At 48.7% G+C, this 20,577-nt stretch overlaps 2 protein-coding genes across 4 annotated transcripts in view; both read right to left on the bottom strand.

The window, feature by feature from the left end:
- Positions 1-9,593, bottom strand: part of IP6K1 (inositol hexakisphosphate kinase 1) — a 51,861-nt gene extending 42,268 nt beyond the window's left edge. For 2 of the 3 annotated variants that reach the window (XM_069475715.1, XM_069475714.1), the window contains exon 1: positions 9,433-9,593. The gene's annotated coding sequence lies outside the window, so the exon portion shown is untranslated. Of the gene's footprint in view, positions 1-8,782; positions 9,407-9,432 lie in introns of those variants that run through there. The other variant, XM_069475716.1, reaches the window with a different exon arrangement.
- Positions 9,594-11,940: 2,347 nt separating this feature from the next.
- CDHR4 (cadherin related family member 4) lies at positions 11,941-19,100 on the bottom strand. The gene is made up of 19 exons (XM_069473640.1): positions 18,997-19,100; positions 18,497-18,681; positions 18,244-18,406; positions 18,076-18,167; positions 17,453-17,563; positions 16,748-16,851; positions 16,472-16,608; positions 16,063-16,246; positions 15,813-15,966; positions 15,466-15,559; positions 14,972-15,172; positions 14,752-14,891; positions 14,342-14,492; positions 14,025-14,245; positions 13,643-13,782; positions 13,081-13,137; positions 12,891-12,978; positions 12,628-12,655; positions 11,941-12,090 (listed from the first exon to the last, which is right to left on the bottom strand). Exons 1-19 carry the CDS (start codon positions 19,043-19,045, stop codon positions 12,035-12,037), a joined length of 2,355 nt encoding a protein of 784 aa, XP_069329741.1. The 5' UTR covers positions 19,046-19,100; the 3' UTR covers positions 11,941-12,034.
- Between the last annotated feature and the right edge of the window lie 1,477 nt (positions 19,101-20,577).

Below are 20,577 nucleotides of genomic sequence, written 5' to 3' on the forward strand. Positions count from 1 at the left end.
ATAAAATTCTTAAAGGAGAGTTGGTTTTGATTTGTTTTTATCACCCCTAAGTGCTTTTAGGAACTCGTGATACTTTGCTGGTGTTTTCTTATAAACCCTCAGATTCTTTTTTTTTTTTCTGAAACAGAGTCTTGCTCTGTTGCCCGGGCCAGAGTGCCATGGCATCAGCCTAGCTCACAGCAATCTCCAACTCCTGGGCTCAAGCAATCCTCCTGCCTCAGCCTCCCGAGTAGCTGGGACTACAGATGTGCACCACCACGCCCAGCTAATTTTTTCTGTTTTTAGTAGAGATGGGGTCTCACTCTTGCTCAGGATGGTCTCAAACTCCTGAGCTCAAGGGATCCTCCTGCCTTGGCCTTCCAGAGTGCTAGGATTATAGGTGTGAGCCACCGAACCCCGCCTCAGATTCTTGATAAAGATTTTTACCATAGAAACTTCATTTACCAAGACATTTTACAAACAGCTCCAAGATGTAGGCTCTCAGCAGCCCACATGGGCCAGTATTTCAGTAAGGGCCACAAGCTAGCAACCAGATTTGCTCAACAGCACAGATTACATTTACATTTTCCCAGGTAAAATGATTACCTACTCAGAGCCCAATTTTCCAGGTATCACGCAAGGGTGCGAAGCTGTTTTAAAGGAAAAGAAAAGTTGCCTACATTTAACAGGTGAAGAAACTAAAGCACACAGAAGATAAGCAGATGGAAGCTAAAGCAGAAAATGAAGAAAATTGTATCTCGCCCTCCTTGTAATAAGTTCTGAATATAAAGTCCATCTAAATTCACGACAAATATAAAATGCCACGTTACTGTTCTTTAAAAAGAGCTGTCCTTTTAAAAAATAAATAATAAAAAGAGCTTTTCATTCTAAGGAAAACACAAACATCAAAATCTATTTTGTACAAAACACAATTACATAGATGGTTAGAGCAGCTTTATTCATAATTGTCAAGACTTGGAAGCAACCAAGATGTCCTCAATAGGCAGATGGATAAACTGTAGTACAGAAAATGAAATATTATTCAGTGCTAAAAATAAATGAGCTATCAAGCTATGAAAAGACAAGGAGAAACCTTAACTGCGTATTACTTATTACTAAGTGAAAGCAGTCCATCTAAAAAGGCTACATACCGTATGATTCCAACTATATATCCTTCTGGAAAAGGCAAAACTATGGAGATGGGCCAGGTGCAGTGGCTCATGCCTAAAATCCCAGCACTTTGGAAGGCCAAAGTGGGAGAATCGCATGAAGCCAGGGGTTCAAGACCTGGGCAACACAATGAGACCCCATCTCTACAAACAAAATTTAAAAATTTAAAAATAGCTGAGCATAGTGGCACGTACCCATAGTCCCAACTACCTAGGAGGGTGAGGCGGGAGGATCCCTGAAACTAAGGAGTTCAAGGCTGCAACTGAGCTACGATAACGCCACTGCATTCCAGCCTGGGCAACAGAACAAAACCACCCTGTTTCTTAAAAACAAACAAACAAAAAAAAAAAAATTTTTTTGGAGATGATAAAAAGATGAGTGGTTGCCATGGAGTAGGAGGGAGGGAAAGATAAATAGGTGGAGCACAGAAGATTTTTAGGGCAACGAAACCATTCTGTATGATACTATGATGGACATATGTAATCACATGTAACTACACATTTGCCAGAAGCCAAAAAATGTACAGTACCAAGAGTGAACCCTAATGTGAACTATGGAGTTTGGGTGATAATGACTTGTCAATGTATGTTTATCAATTATAATAAATCTGGTGTGAGATGCTGATAGTGGGAGAGGCTTTGCATGTGTCAGGGCAGAGGGTATATGGAACTCTCTGTACCATCCGTTCAACTTTGCTGTGAACCTAAAACTGCTCTAAAAAATAAAACCTATCTTACAAAAGAATTATTCAATTTTTCTAATTTTTATCTTGGTGGTTATTACATAGGTGCATACATATGTGAAAAAAATCACCAAATTTTATGCATTTCATATGAATTTTATACCTCGGTAAGAGTCATTCAAAAAGAAAACAAAAATTTAACACGGCAAACTAATCATTTGAGGTGGGGAAAATCTGTGCTTAAACTAACACTGGAAGGCAGAACCTGTCTATCTTACAAGGCACAGGCATTGTCTGAAAACTAATACTCTCTGGCTGTGTGGCCTGAATATCTTAATCTCAGTTTCCTCCTGTGTAAAATGAGTGTACCACTATTTGTCTCATAGGGCTGATAAAACAGAAATTCCTTCTCTCATCCACTTATTTAAAAGAAAAACACACAGACCTGGAACTAAAGATTCCAATCAAGCATGAGGAATATTATATACTGCTTCTCTTCTAACAAACTATAAGTAAAATATAGACACAAATACTTTACTAAAATGCCTTCAAAAGACATAGGACTTAAAGAACAATTTTCTTACTTCAACCAATTCCTATGTCAGTTTCATTCCTCTTAAATCCCCAACCTACCTTATCCAAAAAGTATCATCTTACCAGCTCCACAAGAATCATTTAATTACTGAAGAGATGTGGGAAAATTTAAGAGGGTTCTGATATCCAAGTTCTTGGCTACAAAGAAACTAATCACTGAACACCGGCCCAAGAAATCAATGGAGAAACAGAAATAAATATTCCAGGCTGAGATACACATAATAGGCAACCTGTGGAAATGACCTTTAATAGGAGGGGGAATTTAAGGGATGAATACTCATCACCAAAAGCACTGCCTGTGGCTCCCAGAAATTGGTATCTAGAACACTTAGCTAGAGCTCTTTGACACAAAAGACTGTACAGTCAATTCTCAATACTGATGACAGTTATGTTCCATAAAGTCACTGTGTACACTGGGTTACCGAATATTGTACTGCACCTACATACAATCAGCGGAAGTTCCTGTGAGCCTCTGGCCATAATATTTTCATCAACCAATCAATACATAACCTTCTAGATCTGCATACATACAATATAAAATCTTTTATGTATGCTTCTGCTTAAAGACACCTTATTGGCCAGGCACAGTGGCTCTCGCCTGTAATCCTAGCACTCTGGGAGGCTGAGGCAGGAGGATCACTTGAGGTCAGGAGTTTGAGACCAGCTGGAGCACGAGCTACTAAAAATAGAAGTAGCTGGGCATGGTGGCGTGCACCTGTAATCTCAGCTACTTGGGAGGCTGAGGCAGGAAAATTGCTTGAGCCCAGGAGTTTGAGGTTGCTGTGAGCTAGGCTGATGCCACAGCACTCTGGCCCAGGTGACAGAGCAAGACTCCACCTCAAAAAATAAAAAAAATAAAATAAATAAAGATTTCTTATTTAATATATATTACTGATTTATTAACATTGAACTCACAGCCAACAGCACTACAACTCACGCCTAAACAAAACTTACCTAATACACCTATTTTCTTTCTAAGACACATCATACCCTTCATGTGCTTAGAACACCAGACAACACTTCAACACTAAATTTAGAGGCCAGTTTAAGCATCAAAATCAACAAAAAGGCAGGGTGTGGTGGCTCATCCTAGTAATCCTAACACTCTGGTAGGCTGAGGTGGGAGGATTGCTTGAGGTCAGGAGTCTGAGACCAGCCTGCGCAAAATAGTAAGACGCCTGTCTCCAAAAAATTTAAAAAATTAGCCAGGCGTGGTGGCACATGCCTATAGTCCCAGCAACTCAGGAGGTTGAGGTGGGAGGATCACTTGAACCCAGGAATTCAAGACCAAACTGGGCAACACGGTGGGACCCTGTCTCAAAAATACCTTTTAATTTTTAAAAATCAGGAAATTTCACGTTAAAATCCAAATTTGATTTTCTTTTAAAAAAAATCATAGGATCTGGCAACACAACAATTGTCTTAAACTGAGCAACACTGACCCTTTAGATAGGGCCTGTGCTCTCTAGCTCACCCTGGTTCCCACCACTCCCCAATGCCCTTACTCACTCCTGCTTCTCTCATTCACTGCCAACTGGCCTCTGAGGTGAATGCACCTTTTACCAACACAGATGTTTATAATATATTGCTGGCTACAAAACGGTACAAATCAGGATGTACAGCATAACCCCAATTTTGTAAAAGTTATGACATAAGAAAGAAGTCTGGTTACACACTAAAACATTAACAGTAAAGTTACAGATGAGCCTTTATTTTTATTTCTTCCTGTGTACTCATATTTTTTACTAGTGAATATTACTTATATAAGTTTTTAAATAACAGCTTTATTGATATGATACATCATACAATTCACCCATTAAAATGCACAATTCAATGGTTTTTAGTATATCCACAGGAATGTGCAACCATCGCCACAATTTTAGAACATTTTCACCACCTCAAAGTTCCCTGGTGGTCAGGTGGTTAGGATTTGGTGCTCTCACCACCTCAGGAAATCCCATACCCTTTCGCTATCACTTCCCTATCCCCCAACCACTCCCATCCCTAAGCAACCACTAATCCACTTTCTCTCTATAGAATTGCCTATTCTGGGTATGTCATATAAATGTAGACTTTTGTGCCTGACTTCTTTCACTTAATATAATGTTTTTGAGGTTCATCCATGTTGTGAGGCATGTATCAGTACTTCATTCCTTTTTATTGTAGAATAATGTTCTGCTGTATGTATATACCACATTTTATTTATCTGTTCATCAGTTGATGGAGATTTGAGTTGCCTCACTCTTTGGCTATTACAAATAATGCTGCTACAAACATTCATGCACAAGTGTTTGTGTGGATATTTATTTTCATTTATCCTGGGTAGATAACTAGGAGAGGGACTGCTGGGTCATATGGTAACTCTATGTTTAACCACTTAAAGAACTGCCAGGCTGTTTTCCAAAGTGGCCCATTTTACATTCCCATTAGTAGTATAAGAAGGCTCCAATTTCTCCACATCCCTATCAACATTTGTCATTATCTGACTTGATTATAGAATAAATTGTTTGATAATTGTTCATTCAATCATAATAAACCCAGATTTTCATGAACTTCAAGGTGCTCTTATTTACTGACATCAAATTTTGCACTTGAAAAGAATCCAGTCCTAGACCTGCTCCCTTAGCCTGCCCTCCTTTTGTACAATGAGGAGACTGGAATAAATGAGCAAAACCCACACATAAAACTTTTACGGAAGAGATCAAAAGCAGATTATGTAGGTACTCAACAAAACAAAGTCCCTGACGAGGATCCAGCACTGAAGTGAACATGTGTTCTCATCAAAACTCACTTGTAATGCCTTCTACATAAATGTAACTTCAAGCCACACCAGCACACATGAGAGACCTGATGTATTATCTTCCATAAAAGAATCAAGATGTCTTAGGTTATTCTACCCAGAATCCACTGCTCAAATCCTGCTGTGGTAGGAGAAATGAAAATCTATATTTAAAAGCAGTGCAAAAGCACAGACCCAGTACCACAAAGACACAAAATGCCTGACTGCTTCCTTGCTCCAAGTCACAGACAAAAATGCACCGTGCAGCCTTTCCCCAACTCTGCCCATCACTGCTCCTTACAGTGTCAGGGAAGCATGGAGAGGAGGGCAGGCAGCAAATACTACTATTTACAGCACCCCAAGGTGCCAGAGAGACCAAGAATCAACGAAGAAAAGGACCTAAGAATACCGGCACCCAGTGCCATAATGTTTATATTCACCAACTATGTTTTCCTGGCATTTTAGCCAGGAAGGGGGATGGCTCACACAGCCCCTTCTGAAATGTGCAATTACTTTCTGTTTTTCAGGTCTTAGTTCTGCCTTTGAGCAAGTTCTGCAACTCTGAGGATGGGCCTGCCTCCATAAGACACTAGAGTCAACATGTACAAGCACTTTAGGCAGAGTAGAAGGTGGAAATTCATAGCCACCAAATCCCCATTTCTATTTGCCCACTCCCTTCCGTTCCCTGTTTAATTACAGAAGGTGTTTCCAACTCAGACAAATGTAATACATCTTTATAAATATTTAGTCCTCATCTACTACTTGCAGGTGCTTTTAAAACACAAAAAGGTATAACATACAGTCCCTGTCAGAAAGCAGTCAGGTCCTACCAGAACAAAAAACTATTCTTAAAAGAGCAAATACTAGTTTGTTTTTTACTTAAGGGCAATAATGCTACTGCAGTTCAGAGGGTGTGAAGTATATCCCCAGGAGCTGGAATGTTTTAGGGGCATTTTATTTTTTTTTATTTTTTTTTATTTTTTTTTTTTGTTGAGACAGAGTCTCACTTTGTTGCCCAGGCTAGAGTGAGTGCCGTGGCGTTGGCCTAGCTCACAGCAACCTCAGACTCCTCGGCTTAAGCGATCCTACTGCCTCAGCCTCCCGAGTAGCTGGGACTACAGGCATGCGCCACTATGCCCCGCTAATTTTTTCTATATAGATTTTTAGTTGTCCATATAATGTCTTTCTATTTTTAGTAGAGACGGGGTCTCGCTCAGGCTGGTCTCGAACTCCTGACCTTGAGCGATCCACCCGCCTCGGCCTCCCAGAGTGCTAGGATTACAGGCGTGAGCCACCGCGCCCGGCCTAGGGGCATTTTATAAAGGTAGGCAGAAACTGAACTGCACTCCAGAGGAAAAAATAGTGAAACTTAAGGAAAAAGGCATCCCAAGTAGGGGCAAAGGTCACTGGATTCAGCAGTGAGAGGATTTGTATAGAGAAATAATATGTATGGAATGTTTAGGAAACCATTTGGTTAGTGGGGATTAGGATAAACCCTGGAGAGGTGAGCTGGAGCCAGCCGGGCAATAAGCACCCTGAACGCCACATTAGGACATCAGATCTTATCCCATAAGCCTGCAGCAGTTCCTGACTTCACCATAGGATCTCCATAGTCTATGAAGTGTGTTAAAAGTGCTGAGTTTACAGGTGAATTATACAAAGACAAAGAAATTAAAGTGGATGGAGAGTCTGCCATTATAACAACAGCCTCATTCATCTGCACTTAAAAATGCCCAATGCAGGCCAGGTGAAGTGGCTCATGCCTATAATCCTAGCATTCTGGGAGTCCACTTGCTCAAGGCTTCTTGGGCGTGGCTCCAGGTAAAATCTTTTTAAATAAAAAAAAAAAAAAAAATCCTAGCACTCTGGGAGGCTGAGGCGGGAGGATCGCTTGAGCTCAGGAGTTGGAGACCAGCCTGAGAAAGAGGGAAATCCCCATCTCTACTAAAAATAGAAAAATTAGCTGGGTGTCATGGCATACATCTGTCGTCCCAGCTACTCAGGAGGCTGAGGCAGGAGGACAGTTTGAGACCAGAAGTTTGAGGATGCAGTGAGCTACAATGATATCATTGCACTGTACCCTGGGTGTCAGAGAAAGACTCTGACTCAAAAAAAAAAAAAAAAAAAAAAAGCCCAACACGGAAGTACTGCTATTATAGTACTGTAATAACCATGCTGAATCAAGTATCATCCACTACTCACAAATATTCACGAAGTAGTAAAAGCATTAAAGGCAATAAAAGTTCTTAGACATTCTGATTTCCTTAGGATAGCAGTTCTAACATAGAATTATTAAATGGATGGATTTAATAGGTCCTTAAACTCTGTAAAATTGTATGCAAAAGTCAGTGTTGTGAACTTGGCTAAGGATAGAGTCTCCTTCTACATCTCAAAGAGGTCCAATATTCAAAACAGGATAAGAGCCTACCTTAGGGTTATTTTAACAGAAACCAGCAAGAATTTAACCCTGTGGCTGCCTTAACTTTCTAAAAGACTTGTTAAAAGTGGGGGATGATTAAGTTGGGGCAATTTTGAGAACCTCCTAATATTTTAGTATCTCCCTCCTTTATTTTCAAGAACTGTCCAAGAGACTGGTCTTACCAATGTCAAAACTTGTTAAAGATTTTTAAAAATGGCCTGAGGGAAGGTAATAAAATTAATAACTAAAGACTACTCAACTTCTCTCTCTTCTATTAAGTATAGCGTAATCTCACGTGAACAGCAACAAGCTGCCAGCCTCCTCTGGTTTTGGCATCTGCTTTCCAAAAAGATCTCCTCCTGACCAAGGAACTAGTTTCTTTCAAAATTAAAAATTCAGAAGTGACAAGATCCTAACAGAAGTGCACAAAGTAGTGCTGCTTGACTTCTTAGTCATCTCATGCAGACTTGTTACCACCACATAAAAGAAGGCTTTGCAGAGAACCCAAGGGAACATAGGTAAAGTGAATGTGTTCTGGAGCAGTCAGAACTCTTCCTAGACCTGCACATTCTGCCCAGGATCTCCAACCCTCCTATCCTCACAGGAAAGGAGTCTGACTGTCTGTTTTCATTGAGCAAGATACATTTACTACTGTTAAAAGTGAATTTAGGTGGGCATGGTGGCTCAATCCTGTAATTCTCACATTTTGGAAGGAGGCGGGAGGATTGCTTGACGCCAGGAATTTGAGACCAGCCTGAGCAAAAGGGAGACCCTGTCTCTACAAAAAAATAGAAAAATTAGCTGGTCGTGGTGGTGCACGCCTACAGTCTCAGCTACTTGGGAGGCTGAGGCAGGAGGATTGCTTGAGCCCAGGAGTCTGAGCCTGTAGTGAGCTATGATGACGCCACTGCATTCTAGCCCAGGTGACAGAGTGAGACCCTGTCTCAAAAAAAAAAAAAAAAAAAGTGAATTTGGCAGTTCAGTATCATCCACAACAACAAAAACAAGTCTTATTTCCTTCTCCGATCCTAACACTCCTACATTTCCTTTGTCTCTTGATAAACTGGCGGAGTATCTCTTTAGGAGATAAAATTAATCAAGTCATCACCATAGTATTCACTTTCTCCTAAAGCAAAAAGAGTAAGACATTACAACTCACCAAAAAGTGGTAGTCAAGAACGAAAGAAATTATGTTCCAAAATAAAATTCAGGTAACATGGACATTTAACCGGCTCTTCAGGAGGAAGCAAATGGTGAGCTCCGAGGAGCACGTGAGCTTTCGAACCGGTCTCAGGTGTAAGGAGCCAGGCAAAGGGTCTTCACTCTGCCAGAATTACAGGGCCATGACACCGACCTGCCTGGCTTGAGGGGGCTTTGGCCTGCTTCATCTAGTCTTAGTCTCTAGCGGTCTGAGAATCACTCGCACGGGAGACATCGAAGAAAGCGGTAAGCGTATTTCCCACCCAGGAACAACACAGCCCAGGAGAGCATCAGGCTGGCACCGGACACGCTTCAGCGCTCCAGGTCGGCGGATCCCGGGGCTTCGGTCACAGAAACTGGTTTCCCGCTACTCTGCCGGCCAGCCCTCAGGCACCAGGCTCTCCGACCTCCACCCGGACTGTCCCTCGGCTTTGGTGCCAACAGCTGTAAGGCTCGGCGGGCGAGCGGCCGGTCAAGACGCTCGAGCGATGTTCCAGCGATGCTCGGCCGAAGCCCCAGCCCCACGCGCGCCCACTCCAATCCCGCACCCGCCGTCGCCCTTCTCGCAGACGTCAGGCCGGTCTTTCGGCCCGGCTCCTGTCAACTCACCGGCCCGGCCTGGGCAGCGGGCGCCCACGGCTCCCCACGGGAGCTGGGCCCCCTGGGCCTCCAGGTTTCGGCCCGCCCCCTGGCAGGCAGCGCAGGTGGCTGAGCCCCGCAGCAGCGGCCCCTCACCGGCCGCTCGGTCCAGCTCCCGGCGCTGCCCACTGGGTACGGATCAACAACAAGATGGCGGCCAGCCGAGGGGGCGGGGGCCGGGCGTCATAGTAACCAGGATGATAAAGAACCCGCCCCCTACTGAGGCTATCCCCAATCAACAGCCTCTTCACCCTATGCCCGAGAGAGTGCTTTTCGACGACAGGTCAGCCGTCCTGTCAGTCAGAGCCTGCCTCTCGGAGCCCGTGCCGAACGCCTGGGGCACCTGACTGTGACGGCACGGGTTAGCGCATGCGCACCGTTCTCGGAGTTGCTGGCGGCGGAGTTTTTGGTGGCGACTGCGAGGCCGGATCGTCCTTGGCCTCGCTGCTTGAATGGCTTGGGTGTGTAGCCCGCAGCTTCTTCTCATACACCCGTGCACACTTAAGAAATGTCAGCAATGTGCTATTTGCTTTTTTTGTCACCCACCATGGAAAGGAGAGGGGTGTTGTCCCCTGTTCACTCTGGTGAGGAAACTGAGGGGCAGAGAGGGGAGGCCAAGCCAAGGTCACGCCACCTCTGGAAGTGGAAGGGCAGGGTCTTGCACCTCCTACTGGTTCCAGAGCATACAGAGCCTCTTCTCTGTGGCTTCCGTAGCTTTGCTTCTCACTAGTCTCGAGGTGCAGCCTTTTGTGCTGCCCCAGCAGCCTCTGGCCCGTTGCCCACACTTGTCTTGCCTGAAGTTCAGTACCTAGCATAAGCCCTGACACACAGCAGGCACTCCTTCTTTTCTGCCCTAGAACATCATGTCTTGAGTTCCTATAACAGCATCTTTTGCCTTGGACTGTCATGACCTGCCTCTCAGGTGGACTATGGTCTCAGGAAGATGGTCAGACCTTGTTCCCCATATAGGATACCAGATGAAGTCATATGGCCTGGGACTACACTCAGATGCCCCAACTTGAGCCTTAACCTCTCTGAGCTTTGATTGTCCCATCTATAAAATGAGGATAAAAGTCACTCTTCTCAGAGATGAAGATTTAAGGAGCCCTTACAGCAAGGTAAGTACATAGGAAAAATCTGCCTATGGCCATTTCCTGTTGCAACCTCCTTCCAGATTGCTGTCCCTGAGGCCTGCTCTAACACTCCCACTTTGGTGGGAGCCCCATAAAGGGTGTTATTCCCACCGAAGACATTTAGCTTCTTCCTGGGCCTGGGGTACCATACCTGTCTCAGGAAGGGAAGTCCTCCAGTGCTCTAAGAGGGTCCAGGCCCACAGACTTACCAGAGGGGGAAAGATTGAGATAGCCTGAGAATACCACAGTAATGGTAGCCTCCTTCCACCCAGACAACAGGTCCTCTTGGAGAGCTGGCAGTAGCCTGAGACCTGATGCTAGGCTGGGTGTGGGGAGTGGGCCAGCATTGTACTCAGCAAGACCTGCCCTCCTGCAGGTTGCTGTAGGCCACAGCTCAACTCAGCACTAGGGAGAGCTGAGGGCAGAGGAGACAGATCAGGAAGAAAAGGCAACACCTCCTCAGGTGATTAACAGAAGGCGCTTCTGTTAATCTCTCTAGGACCAGCCATGCCGCAGGGTTCTCAAGTCTGCACCACCCATCACCCCATTGCCAAAGCTCCCAATCCTTCCCAAGAAAACCTCCACATACAGTTGGCAAACTGCCCCCGAAGTTTTGTGGGGCCCTCAAAAAGCATCGGTATCCTCTCTGTAGGAAAAGGAAGCAGGTAGACTCTAAGGGGCATGCTAACTGGAGGCTCCCACAGTCATCAACAAAGATAACATCCTTTTACTCCTGCAAAGTGTCAATCGCTGTCAGAGCATTATTTAATGCCTTCTTAAAAGAAAAATAAAAAATAAAGCTGGGCATGAATCGCACCTGTGACTAGCCACTGCACTCCAGCCTGGGCGACATAGTGAGACCTGTCTCTAAAGAAAAAAATTACCGGCCGGGCGTGGTGGCTCACGCCTGTAATCCTAGCACTCTGGGAGGCCGAGGCGGGTGGATCGCTCGAGGTCAGGAGTTCGAGACCAGCCTGAGCAAGAGCGAGACCCCGTCTCTACTAAAAATAGAAAGACATTATATGGACAACTAAAAATCTATATAGAAAAAATTAGCCGGGCATAGTGGCACATGCCTGTAGTCCCAGCTACTCGGGAGGCTGAGGCAGTAGGATCGCTTAAGCCGAGGAGTCTGAGGTTGCTGTGAGCTAAGCTGACGCCAGGGCACTCACTCTAGCCTGGGCAACAAAGTGAGACTCTGTCTCAACAAAAAAAAAAAAAAAAGAAAAAAATTACCTACACTCTAGAGTGTTCTCACAAGGTAGGACATTCTCCAAGTGTGAACAAGGAAACACAGATCTCAGAGTTTCTCCCACACAAAGTTTACAAGGCTGTGACTTTTCTGTTTGTATTTTCTTTTATTATCGAATCAACTTGAAAACACAGTCCGTGGTCATGTGAAAAAGAAATTCCACACAGAGAGAAGCAGCTGCTTGGCCTTAGAGCCAGCGCCGGGTTCCTGTACGCGTGTTGAATAGGTAGTCTCTGCCTGTACCTGAGCCAAGATGAGCAGGAGAGAGAGAAGGCGCTGCTGGCCCCAGCAGAACTGCCTCCCTCCCCTAAGGGTAAGGGAAGACATTCCAGGACCCTAGGTGTGATGCCCCCTGCTGGGATCCAACCTGTGCCCTCCCTCCCTTCTCAACAAATTCTCTGAAGTCTGATTCAGATGCTCAGGAAGCCTCCTTGAGTCTCTAAAACTGAACAACAGCTTTCCTAAGCCCAGGGCCAGATCACTCTACCATAATTCACTGGTGACACTGGACTATCTGGGGGCCTCTCCTCTCACCACCAAACCTCCTCCCCCTGTGGGTAGGGACCAGACCAGATATGAGTCATCTGCAGGCCTCACAGGTGTTTGACAAAGGTTGCCTGAAGGGTGAGTGGGGGTGGGAGCAGAGCCAATTCAGGGAAAAAGTAGATGGACAGTGGATGCCTGGTAGCAGGAGATACTGAGTTGGGGTCAGGAGAAGAAGAGATACTGAGATGGGGTGAGGGCCCAGGTAAAGAATAGTTTAGGATGAGGGGGACTCACGGGAGTCCTGTGCTCTGCCATCAAAATGCTGCTGAGGGGAAAAATGAGAGGTACAATGAGTTGAACCCTGCCCACACGGGAGCAGATGGAGGCCTGCCCCTGGAGCGGCCAGGAGCCCACCTGCCTCCTCCATCCTGATGGTGGTGGTGTGGTCACTCCCACAGGGGTGGCCATTCACAAGGAAGGGGGCAGGCTTGGTAGGGGCAGAGGAGTACTCTGGAGCAGCCTCACTGCCCACTACTCGGGACGGTGAGTTGACATACCAGGCTTATGATGCTGCTGGGTGCCTGGGACATCTCCATCCTTGGTGCCTCCACAAACCCCTCAGTCGGCCCCTCAGTTCCCTGAATGCTATGGCAAAGTGGCAGCAGGAATACAGGATCAGGCTCTGGGCCGTAGCCTGAGTTTAAGAGATGGGCACCTAGGCACAGAGATATGCAAAGGGAGACTGACCTGTTTAGCAGCAGAGCCTGGGCTGGTTTGCTTGGTTCCTGCAGCAGCTGGGCCAACCTAAAATGCCAGGAGAAGGAACCAAGCACTTAGGGCAGCAGGCCTACTGGCTCCAGGAACCAGCACCACTCATCTATCCCTTTATATTGGGAAAAGTCAATGTGTGCATGCAATACCCAGATTGTTGTACCCCCTTCCCTTGGGCTCAGTCCCATGCTCCCAAGGATCTCAGAGTCTGTAGGAGCAGGGCAGGTTTCCAGTAGAGGGCAGGCATCAGGAATAGGGGTAAATGCTCAAAGCATGACTGACTCAGTGTTTCAAGCCCGGAGCTTATCCACACCCATCCCATTCCAAGACCTGGGCTCTGCTAATGATAGAGATTGCTTCCTCCCAGTGTCTCTCTGATTCTAATCTGAAGACATCAGGAAGGAGAGCAGCCTTCCTCAATATCAGTTTGCCCATCAACTTGGGCATTGTTATCAAATCTTGGGTGAAACTACTTATCACAGCTGGGGTCCATATGTGGGCCGAGGGCAGGCAGGGAGCATAGGGATAGCAACCGTACCCCTGGAGGAGTTTGAAGAGGAGCCAGCCCAGAGCCAAGAGGAGTAGGGCACCAGTGGCTGTCAGCACCACCACAAACCAGGGCTCTGGCTGCCAGAAAGCTTCCATGTCTGTCACAAGCAGGGGTATCATTGAGAGCACCTGAAATGAAAGGCACAGCCTTACCACTGCCCTGCCAAAATGCCCTGACCACCCAGCCTTCAAACCCCTCCACGGGCTGGGCCACCCCACACCCCAGATTTGCTCTTCTGTACTGCCAGGCTCTTTGCGCTCAACAGTTTCCTTTAAAATGTCTTCCTGCATCGTTCCTCCTAAAAAACTGGGTCTCCTCACCCTCCAGGTTCCTCTCTTCCCACCCCCAAGGGCCTGAGGAGCCCCCTCACTGTGGCTCTGTGGGTGCTGGTGGCCACTGTGCTGGCCTTCCAGGGAACTAGATGCACAATGATGGTGGCTGTGGTGCTGAGGTGGGAGATGGAGGGGCCTGCATCGGCCACACAAATCAATAGTTCGTAGGTACAGGGCTGCTCTGGCCAGGGGGGCCCCAGCGCCGGGTCATTGTGCACCAGGATGGCCCCTTGCAGGCTGAATCGGCTCTGGCTATTCCCTGAAAGCAGAGTGGTAGGAGGTGGGGACCACTGATGGCCTTGGCCTGCCACTTACCCTGCAACCTGGAGGCCCCCGTAACCCCCACAGCCCCCACCTCCCACGATGTTATAGGAGAAGGCCAGGCGCTGTGGCTCCTGGGGGATCCGGCATGACACCTTGGTCACTTCCATGCTACGGCCCAGAGAAGTGTAGATGGTGAGTTCCTGAAATGAGGGCTCACATTCGGGGGCATAGTCATTCACATCCTGTGGAAAGGCAGCCAGGTTAGGAGTGGGTGCAACCCACTCCCCAAACCTCCAGGCCAGCCCCTCAGCTTCCTCCCACCACAGCCAGAGCTGAGGCATCAGGAAACAGGCTCCAAAGCTTTCCACAATGAGACCCTACTCTCCTCCAGCCAACTAATGGAAGAAACTGAGGCACAGAGTAGAAAAGCAGAATGCAAGAGGGGGAAAATGTGATTAATATCTTGTTCCAGGCATTTCCAAGGCCTTGGGGCTCAATTACCTCAACCTCAATTGTAATGGTACAGGAACCTGAGCGGTGACAGGTGGGGTCCCAGTCTTGGCCATGGTCAATCAGCAGGACAGTGAGCCTGTACAGCCTCTGCTGCTCATAGTCCAAAGGCCCCAGGAGATGAACCTCCCCTAGAGGGGGTGGCCACAGTCTCAGCCTGCAGAGCCAACTCCGGCTCCACCCTTCCATCCCAGCCCTGGAGTGGAAGTACCGCTGAGACGGTCCACAGCAAAGATGGCAGGCCAACCAGAGGTGTAGTACTCAACGCTGTCATGCGGGTAATCCATATCCGTGCCCACCACAGAGCCTATGGTGTGGGGCTCTGCATCCTCCCGAACCCGGAACGTGCGTGGGGCACACACTGGGGAGAACTCATTGACGGGTGTCACCATCACCAGTACTGGCACCTCAGCTAGAGGCCATTTGGCAGTCAGGGAGCTGGCCTGGGGTGCCTAGCCCTGATCTGGAGGTCTGGGGGACGGAAACATGGCCCTGACCTGGGGGTCTGAGGAGGGAGAGGGTCTAGGGGAGGGCAATAGCTCTCCCCTGCTGGTGGTCTAAGAGAGATACCCTAGGGGACTGAAATGGAGACAACCCTGCCCTACTGGATTCTGATGGAGGAGAGATGACCGTGTCCTGAGGATGGGAATGAGGAGGACAGAACAGCCCTGTCCTCAATGTTCAGGATTGGGTATAGTCACTCACTGGTCATCTGGGGCTGACCACCATCAAGCACCAAGATGGAGGCTGCATACTGGAAGCAGGCTCCAGGAGTGTCACAGTCCAGTGTGGCATTCACCTGTCCAAAGGGGCCAGAGAGTGAGGCCCAGCCAAGGCCTGCGAGAGCCTGGAGCCACACTGGGCTACCTCAGGCCAGGGCATTTAGAGATAGCCCTCCTTGATCTTTGTTTTCTGGACTGCAAAGCAGGTTGGCTCAACAGCCATACCCCCACCCCTACTCCTACCCCCATGATCTCAGCTGCAGGCCCTTGGACCACCCACCTCTTCCTGCAAACACCCTGCAAATGGGTCTGGGAGCAGGGGCTGGGTACCTCAAGGACTCTGTCATGAAGGCAGAGGCTGTTGGGGTTAGGAGGGCTGTGGAACAACAGCTGGTAGTCGAGGGTGGTGCCAGCAGAGTCTGGATCAGTGCAAGTGAGGGTGTGCAGCACAGTGCCCACAGGCACAGTCTCAGGGATTTGAGACCTGGGAGTGGAGGACAGGGGACAAGGCAGGAGTCTGGCCCAGCCATGAGCTGTGGCTCTCCCCACAGCAGCCCAGGTAAGGCTCACGGGTACTCACATCAGGAGCGCTGGGAGGCAGCGCGGGGGCCACTGGTTGACCAACTGCACGTTCACTGTAAGGTCGAGCTTGGCACTGGCCCATGGCCAGAGCCGCTCAAAGGCCTTCACCTGCAGCCTGGTGAACCCCGTGCCCGGAGCGCGAGCCAACTCCAGTGGCGCGATGGTCCGGACTACGCCATCTGCTGGACAGGGTGGGAGGGTAGGGGATGCAGAGTTTTGCCCCACTCCAAGCTCATTCCCGCTCCCACCCAGCCACCCACCCTCCAGATCCTCTGGCAGAGGAACCCCTGTTCTCCTTCACGACCCGGTCTCAAAACAGAAAGGCAATGAGGTGGTACAGGGCACCTCTGGACCAGCCAAAGAGGCATCTAGGCTTCTGGTACCTCCCCTTCCCCTACACCCCTCACCCTGTCCGATGGCGAAGAATGGGCTGGGCATCGGGGAGAGGATTTCATAGCGCAAGTCAGAGCCCCGGGCGTGGACCTGAACCACCTCACTCCCAGGGACCAGGTTCTCGGGGATGGTGATATTCTGGGCCTGCTCCCTGGATCAAAAAGGGGGTACTGGCTACTGCCTGCTCCTGCTTTCCCCACTGGAGTCCACAGGTCCTTCCAGGATGATGCTCCAGCAGCCAGCACCCTGATTCCCTGGGGATAGGCCCTGCCTCCCTCACTGTGCCTTACAGGAAGGAGACCTGGCTAGAGGGAGCAGACAAAACCTTCACCATCACCATCCCCTGACAGCTTTGGCCTTGTCCAGAGGACACTGAAATCTGCAGCTGGAAGACCTGCGGTGCACACAGAACAGAGAGAGAATCGCGATGTGTCCGCCTCTTTGTGCCCATTCCTGCCCTCAAATGGGTAGTCTCCCTCAGGACCTCTACAAGGAGCCCCAACATTCACTCTTCCCCATGATCTGTCACTCTGCTGACACTCTGTACTTTGGGCCATAGATTCTTCTATTAGGATGCAAACAGCGCAAGAAAGAATTATATCTGAGTCATTCACAATGTCAGTTATCACCTTAGAGTTACTAAGAGAAAGTCACTGAGAAGTGGAAATTTTAAACAGGGAACTTCTCTAACCTCCTCCAGACTGCACGGACCATTTTACCCAGAACATTTTCTTAATGTGTGATTGCTCTAAACACTCTCCTTTCTATTAGCAGGACTGTGAGCTCTCAGAGCCAGGGACTCCTCTTTCTGGAACTCCAGAGCCTAGCACAGAATCAGGCCAAGGTGGGAGGACAGCCAGCATGGTTCAGCAGGAACAGGACTGGGAATGGTAGCATTAGTCAAGGAGACCAAGGAGGCCAAGAACAAACAAATTTCCAGAAGGTAGTGGCTCTACCCAATGCATGGATACCCCCAGGTCCCAACTCATGCTCACCTTTCCAGCTTGGCCTTTGAGGCCCTGGGATGGTGCCTGCAGCCAACCTTGCTCATTGATGGAGAAAGGTCCAGGGAAGTATGGAGGGTCCTGGACACTGATAATGCTCATCTGACAGAACGGAGATGCTGGTGACCCCATTCAGCCCCCAGTGCCCTGAGCACCCCTGTCAACATCCTCAACAACCCAGCAGGCACCTGCCCACACCCAATTCTCCCATGCCCCACCACTGACCCTTACTCCAGCCTGGGCTCCCCAACCTCCTCCCTGACCCCTGGCCCTGATCCTCAATCCTTTCTGTTTTTAAACCAATTACTTTGTTTTTTAACTACATTTTTTATTACAAAAGTGATACAGAATTGTCATGGAGAACTCAGAATACATAGGAGAACTTGAAAGAAGAACTCAGCCCCTGAGATGTCCTTATGGGAACAGCCATGGTAACTGTGGGGTGAACAGCACTCAGCAGCTGTCTCTAAGAACCCACATCATGCAGAGGCTTAGCTGCGCCTCTGCAGCGGAGTCCCTTTGCAGGCTGTGCCTGGCCAGGCAGGGACTGAGTTTACTCTCCCTATGCCCCCTGCCCTCATCCTGTCACCCACTATCCCATGTGCTGGGCTTACCTGGGCTCCCTGGGATTCTAGGCCTGGGAGCAGCAGAGTGTACAGCCGGGCCCCAGGTGTGACTGTCTCCGGCACCTGAATCATTTCCCCAGCTGGCCAGAGAGGAGGTCAGAGAGGATCTGTTCAGGCCATGCCTGCCCACACCCTGCCTACCGACCCTTGCCTCACCTTGGCTGGCAAATTGACCAGCACACTGGATATGGCCAGGGTCCCGCTGCACATCCACAAAGAGTGGTCCCTCCATCACATAGTTGCCACATGTGAACCGAAGCTGCAGCTTATAGTGGTTCACCATCAGGGCATCCAGCTGAGCGGAGCTGCTCAAGGTCACCTGTGGTAGGTGGGCAGTGCCACGTGGGGCTTTGAGAACTTTGAGTCTGCCCTTGTGCCCCACAGTCCCCAGCTGTATCCATGGCCCTACCTTGCCCACATAGATCCCTTGCCACCTGGCCAAGCTGGGTTGGTTGAAGAAGGTTGTAGCTGGCTGCACATCGAGCAACTCCAGGGTGGGCATGTGGGAGGAGCAGTTGAAGGAGAAAGACTGAAGGATGGTGCCAGGACCCTGGCTCTCGGAGACATTTATAAACCAGGGCAGGCTGTGGAGGTCTGTGAGGAGCAGGCAATCAAGCTGGAGGCGCCCCATGCTCATGGAACCACACATACCAGCATGGTCCTGCCCTTCTACCACAGGGCCTGGCCACATCTTGAGGCCAAGCAGCTAAGGCCTTTCTTTGTCCCCCACATCAAACATTTCACAGACAGGGAGTGAGAACTTGGTCAAGGAAGCAGCCAAGATAAGGAATGATGGTTGGGGACCCCTATGCTTTCCTGCCTCTCCCCCATGCCCTCCTTGGTAGCTTATCTGAGAAGGGTCAGGACTCCAAGGGAAAACCAGGGCTCTCCCACCCACCAGCTCCTCACCAGTGACAACCAGAGCAAAAAGGAGCACCAGGAGCCTGAGCAGCACCATGGTGGCCCGAAGATTCAGACAGCAGAGGAGGATTCAGGAAGCCAGGCTGTTTGTCAGGCCTACCCCGTTGCTAGGTCAGTTGCTCAAAACACAGCTGGGCAGACAGGCCTCCTGGGCCTTCCAGATTCTAGCCCCACCCAACCCTGGTGACTGAGCTCTAGATCCCTGGCAGGCTTCCAGAGGCCTGAAAAATCCCATTTTCCACTGTCCCCAATGAATGTCCCTGTTCATTACCACAACCCTAAGGGGATGTGAGGGGAGAAGGATCAAGGTTCAGTTGGGGAAACTGGTAGTGCAATCCTTACAGACAGAGCAAGCCCAGCACCCAGGAAAACTGGGCCCAGGACCTGCTACCCCACAGTCTGAACTCCAGCTGCCCTGCTTCCCCAACACTGACTAGAGCATTATCTGCCTATAAAATATGAGCCCAGCCCTCAACAAAATATTTCAAAAGTTGTCTACATCCAACAAGCAAAAGGAATCCTTTGTGATAGAAATAAAATAGTGTTAAACTTTGTGGATACCAACTGGAGGGGACACAGAGTGGCTTCTTAGAGTGGCTGAGGATGTTCTATATCTTGAACTGGGTGGCAGGTGCATAAATGTCTACAGATTTTAACATTTATTGAGCTGTACCTTTGAGATTTGTCCATTTATTGTATTTATATGTCAATTTTTTTTAAAAAAGTTCTCTTCATTTGCTCTCTCCAGTTCTTCGCTTCTCATTCTCTTCTCTACCCACCCTAGTCAGGCTTGCTCCTCTCTATACAAAACTGCCATTGTCAGGGTCCTCAGTGACCTGCACATTGCAGAATCCAGTGGTTTGTTCTCCAGCCTCACCTCCTCGCCAGTGTAGCAGTTGATGCTTGTTCCCCTTGGCTCCCAAGTCCCCACACACTCTCAGGTTTCTCCCACCTCTCTGGCTGCTCCTTCCCAGCTCCTTTGCTGGTTCTGCTTCATCACCTCTACCTCCACCCACTAGAATGTTTCAGGGCACAGTCCTGACTACTGTCCCCCTCTATCTGTACTCATCTCCCCCTATCTCATCCAGGTCCATGCCCTTAAATAGTATCCATTCGCTTTGCCTCCCAGATCCAAGGCTGCTAATCTCTCTCCTGAACTCCAGAGTCATGCACCTAGCAGCTGGCCCTGCCTCTCCTCTGGGATGTCTAGCAGGCATCTCAAAGGTCACATGTCTACAAATGATCATTTGATTTTCCTCCCCAAACCGACTCTTTTCCAGTCTTTCCCAGTTCAATTTATGGCAATTGCATACAACCAGTCATTTGTTCAGGATGGAAATGTAGGAGTCATGCTCGATGTCCCTTGATGCCCCTCTTTCCCTATTTGGTACATCTACGCAGACAAGGCCCTGCCCTCCCTTGCCTGGATGAGGGCAGGAGTCTGCAATCCTCCTGCCTCAGCCTCCCAAGTAGCTTGGACTATAGATGTGCATCACCACACCTGGCTAATTTTTCTGTTTTTTCCAGAGACAGGGTCTCACTCTTGCTCAGGCTCAGGCTTGAACTCCT

This window comes from Eulemur rufifrons, chromosome 7 (assembly GCF_041146395.1).
Source record: "Eulemur rufifrons isolate Redbay chromosome 7, OSU_ERuf_1, whole genome shotgun sequence".
NCBI lineage: Eukaryota > Metazoa > Chordata > Mammalia > Primates > Lemuridae > Eulemur > Eulemur rufifrons.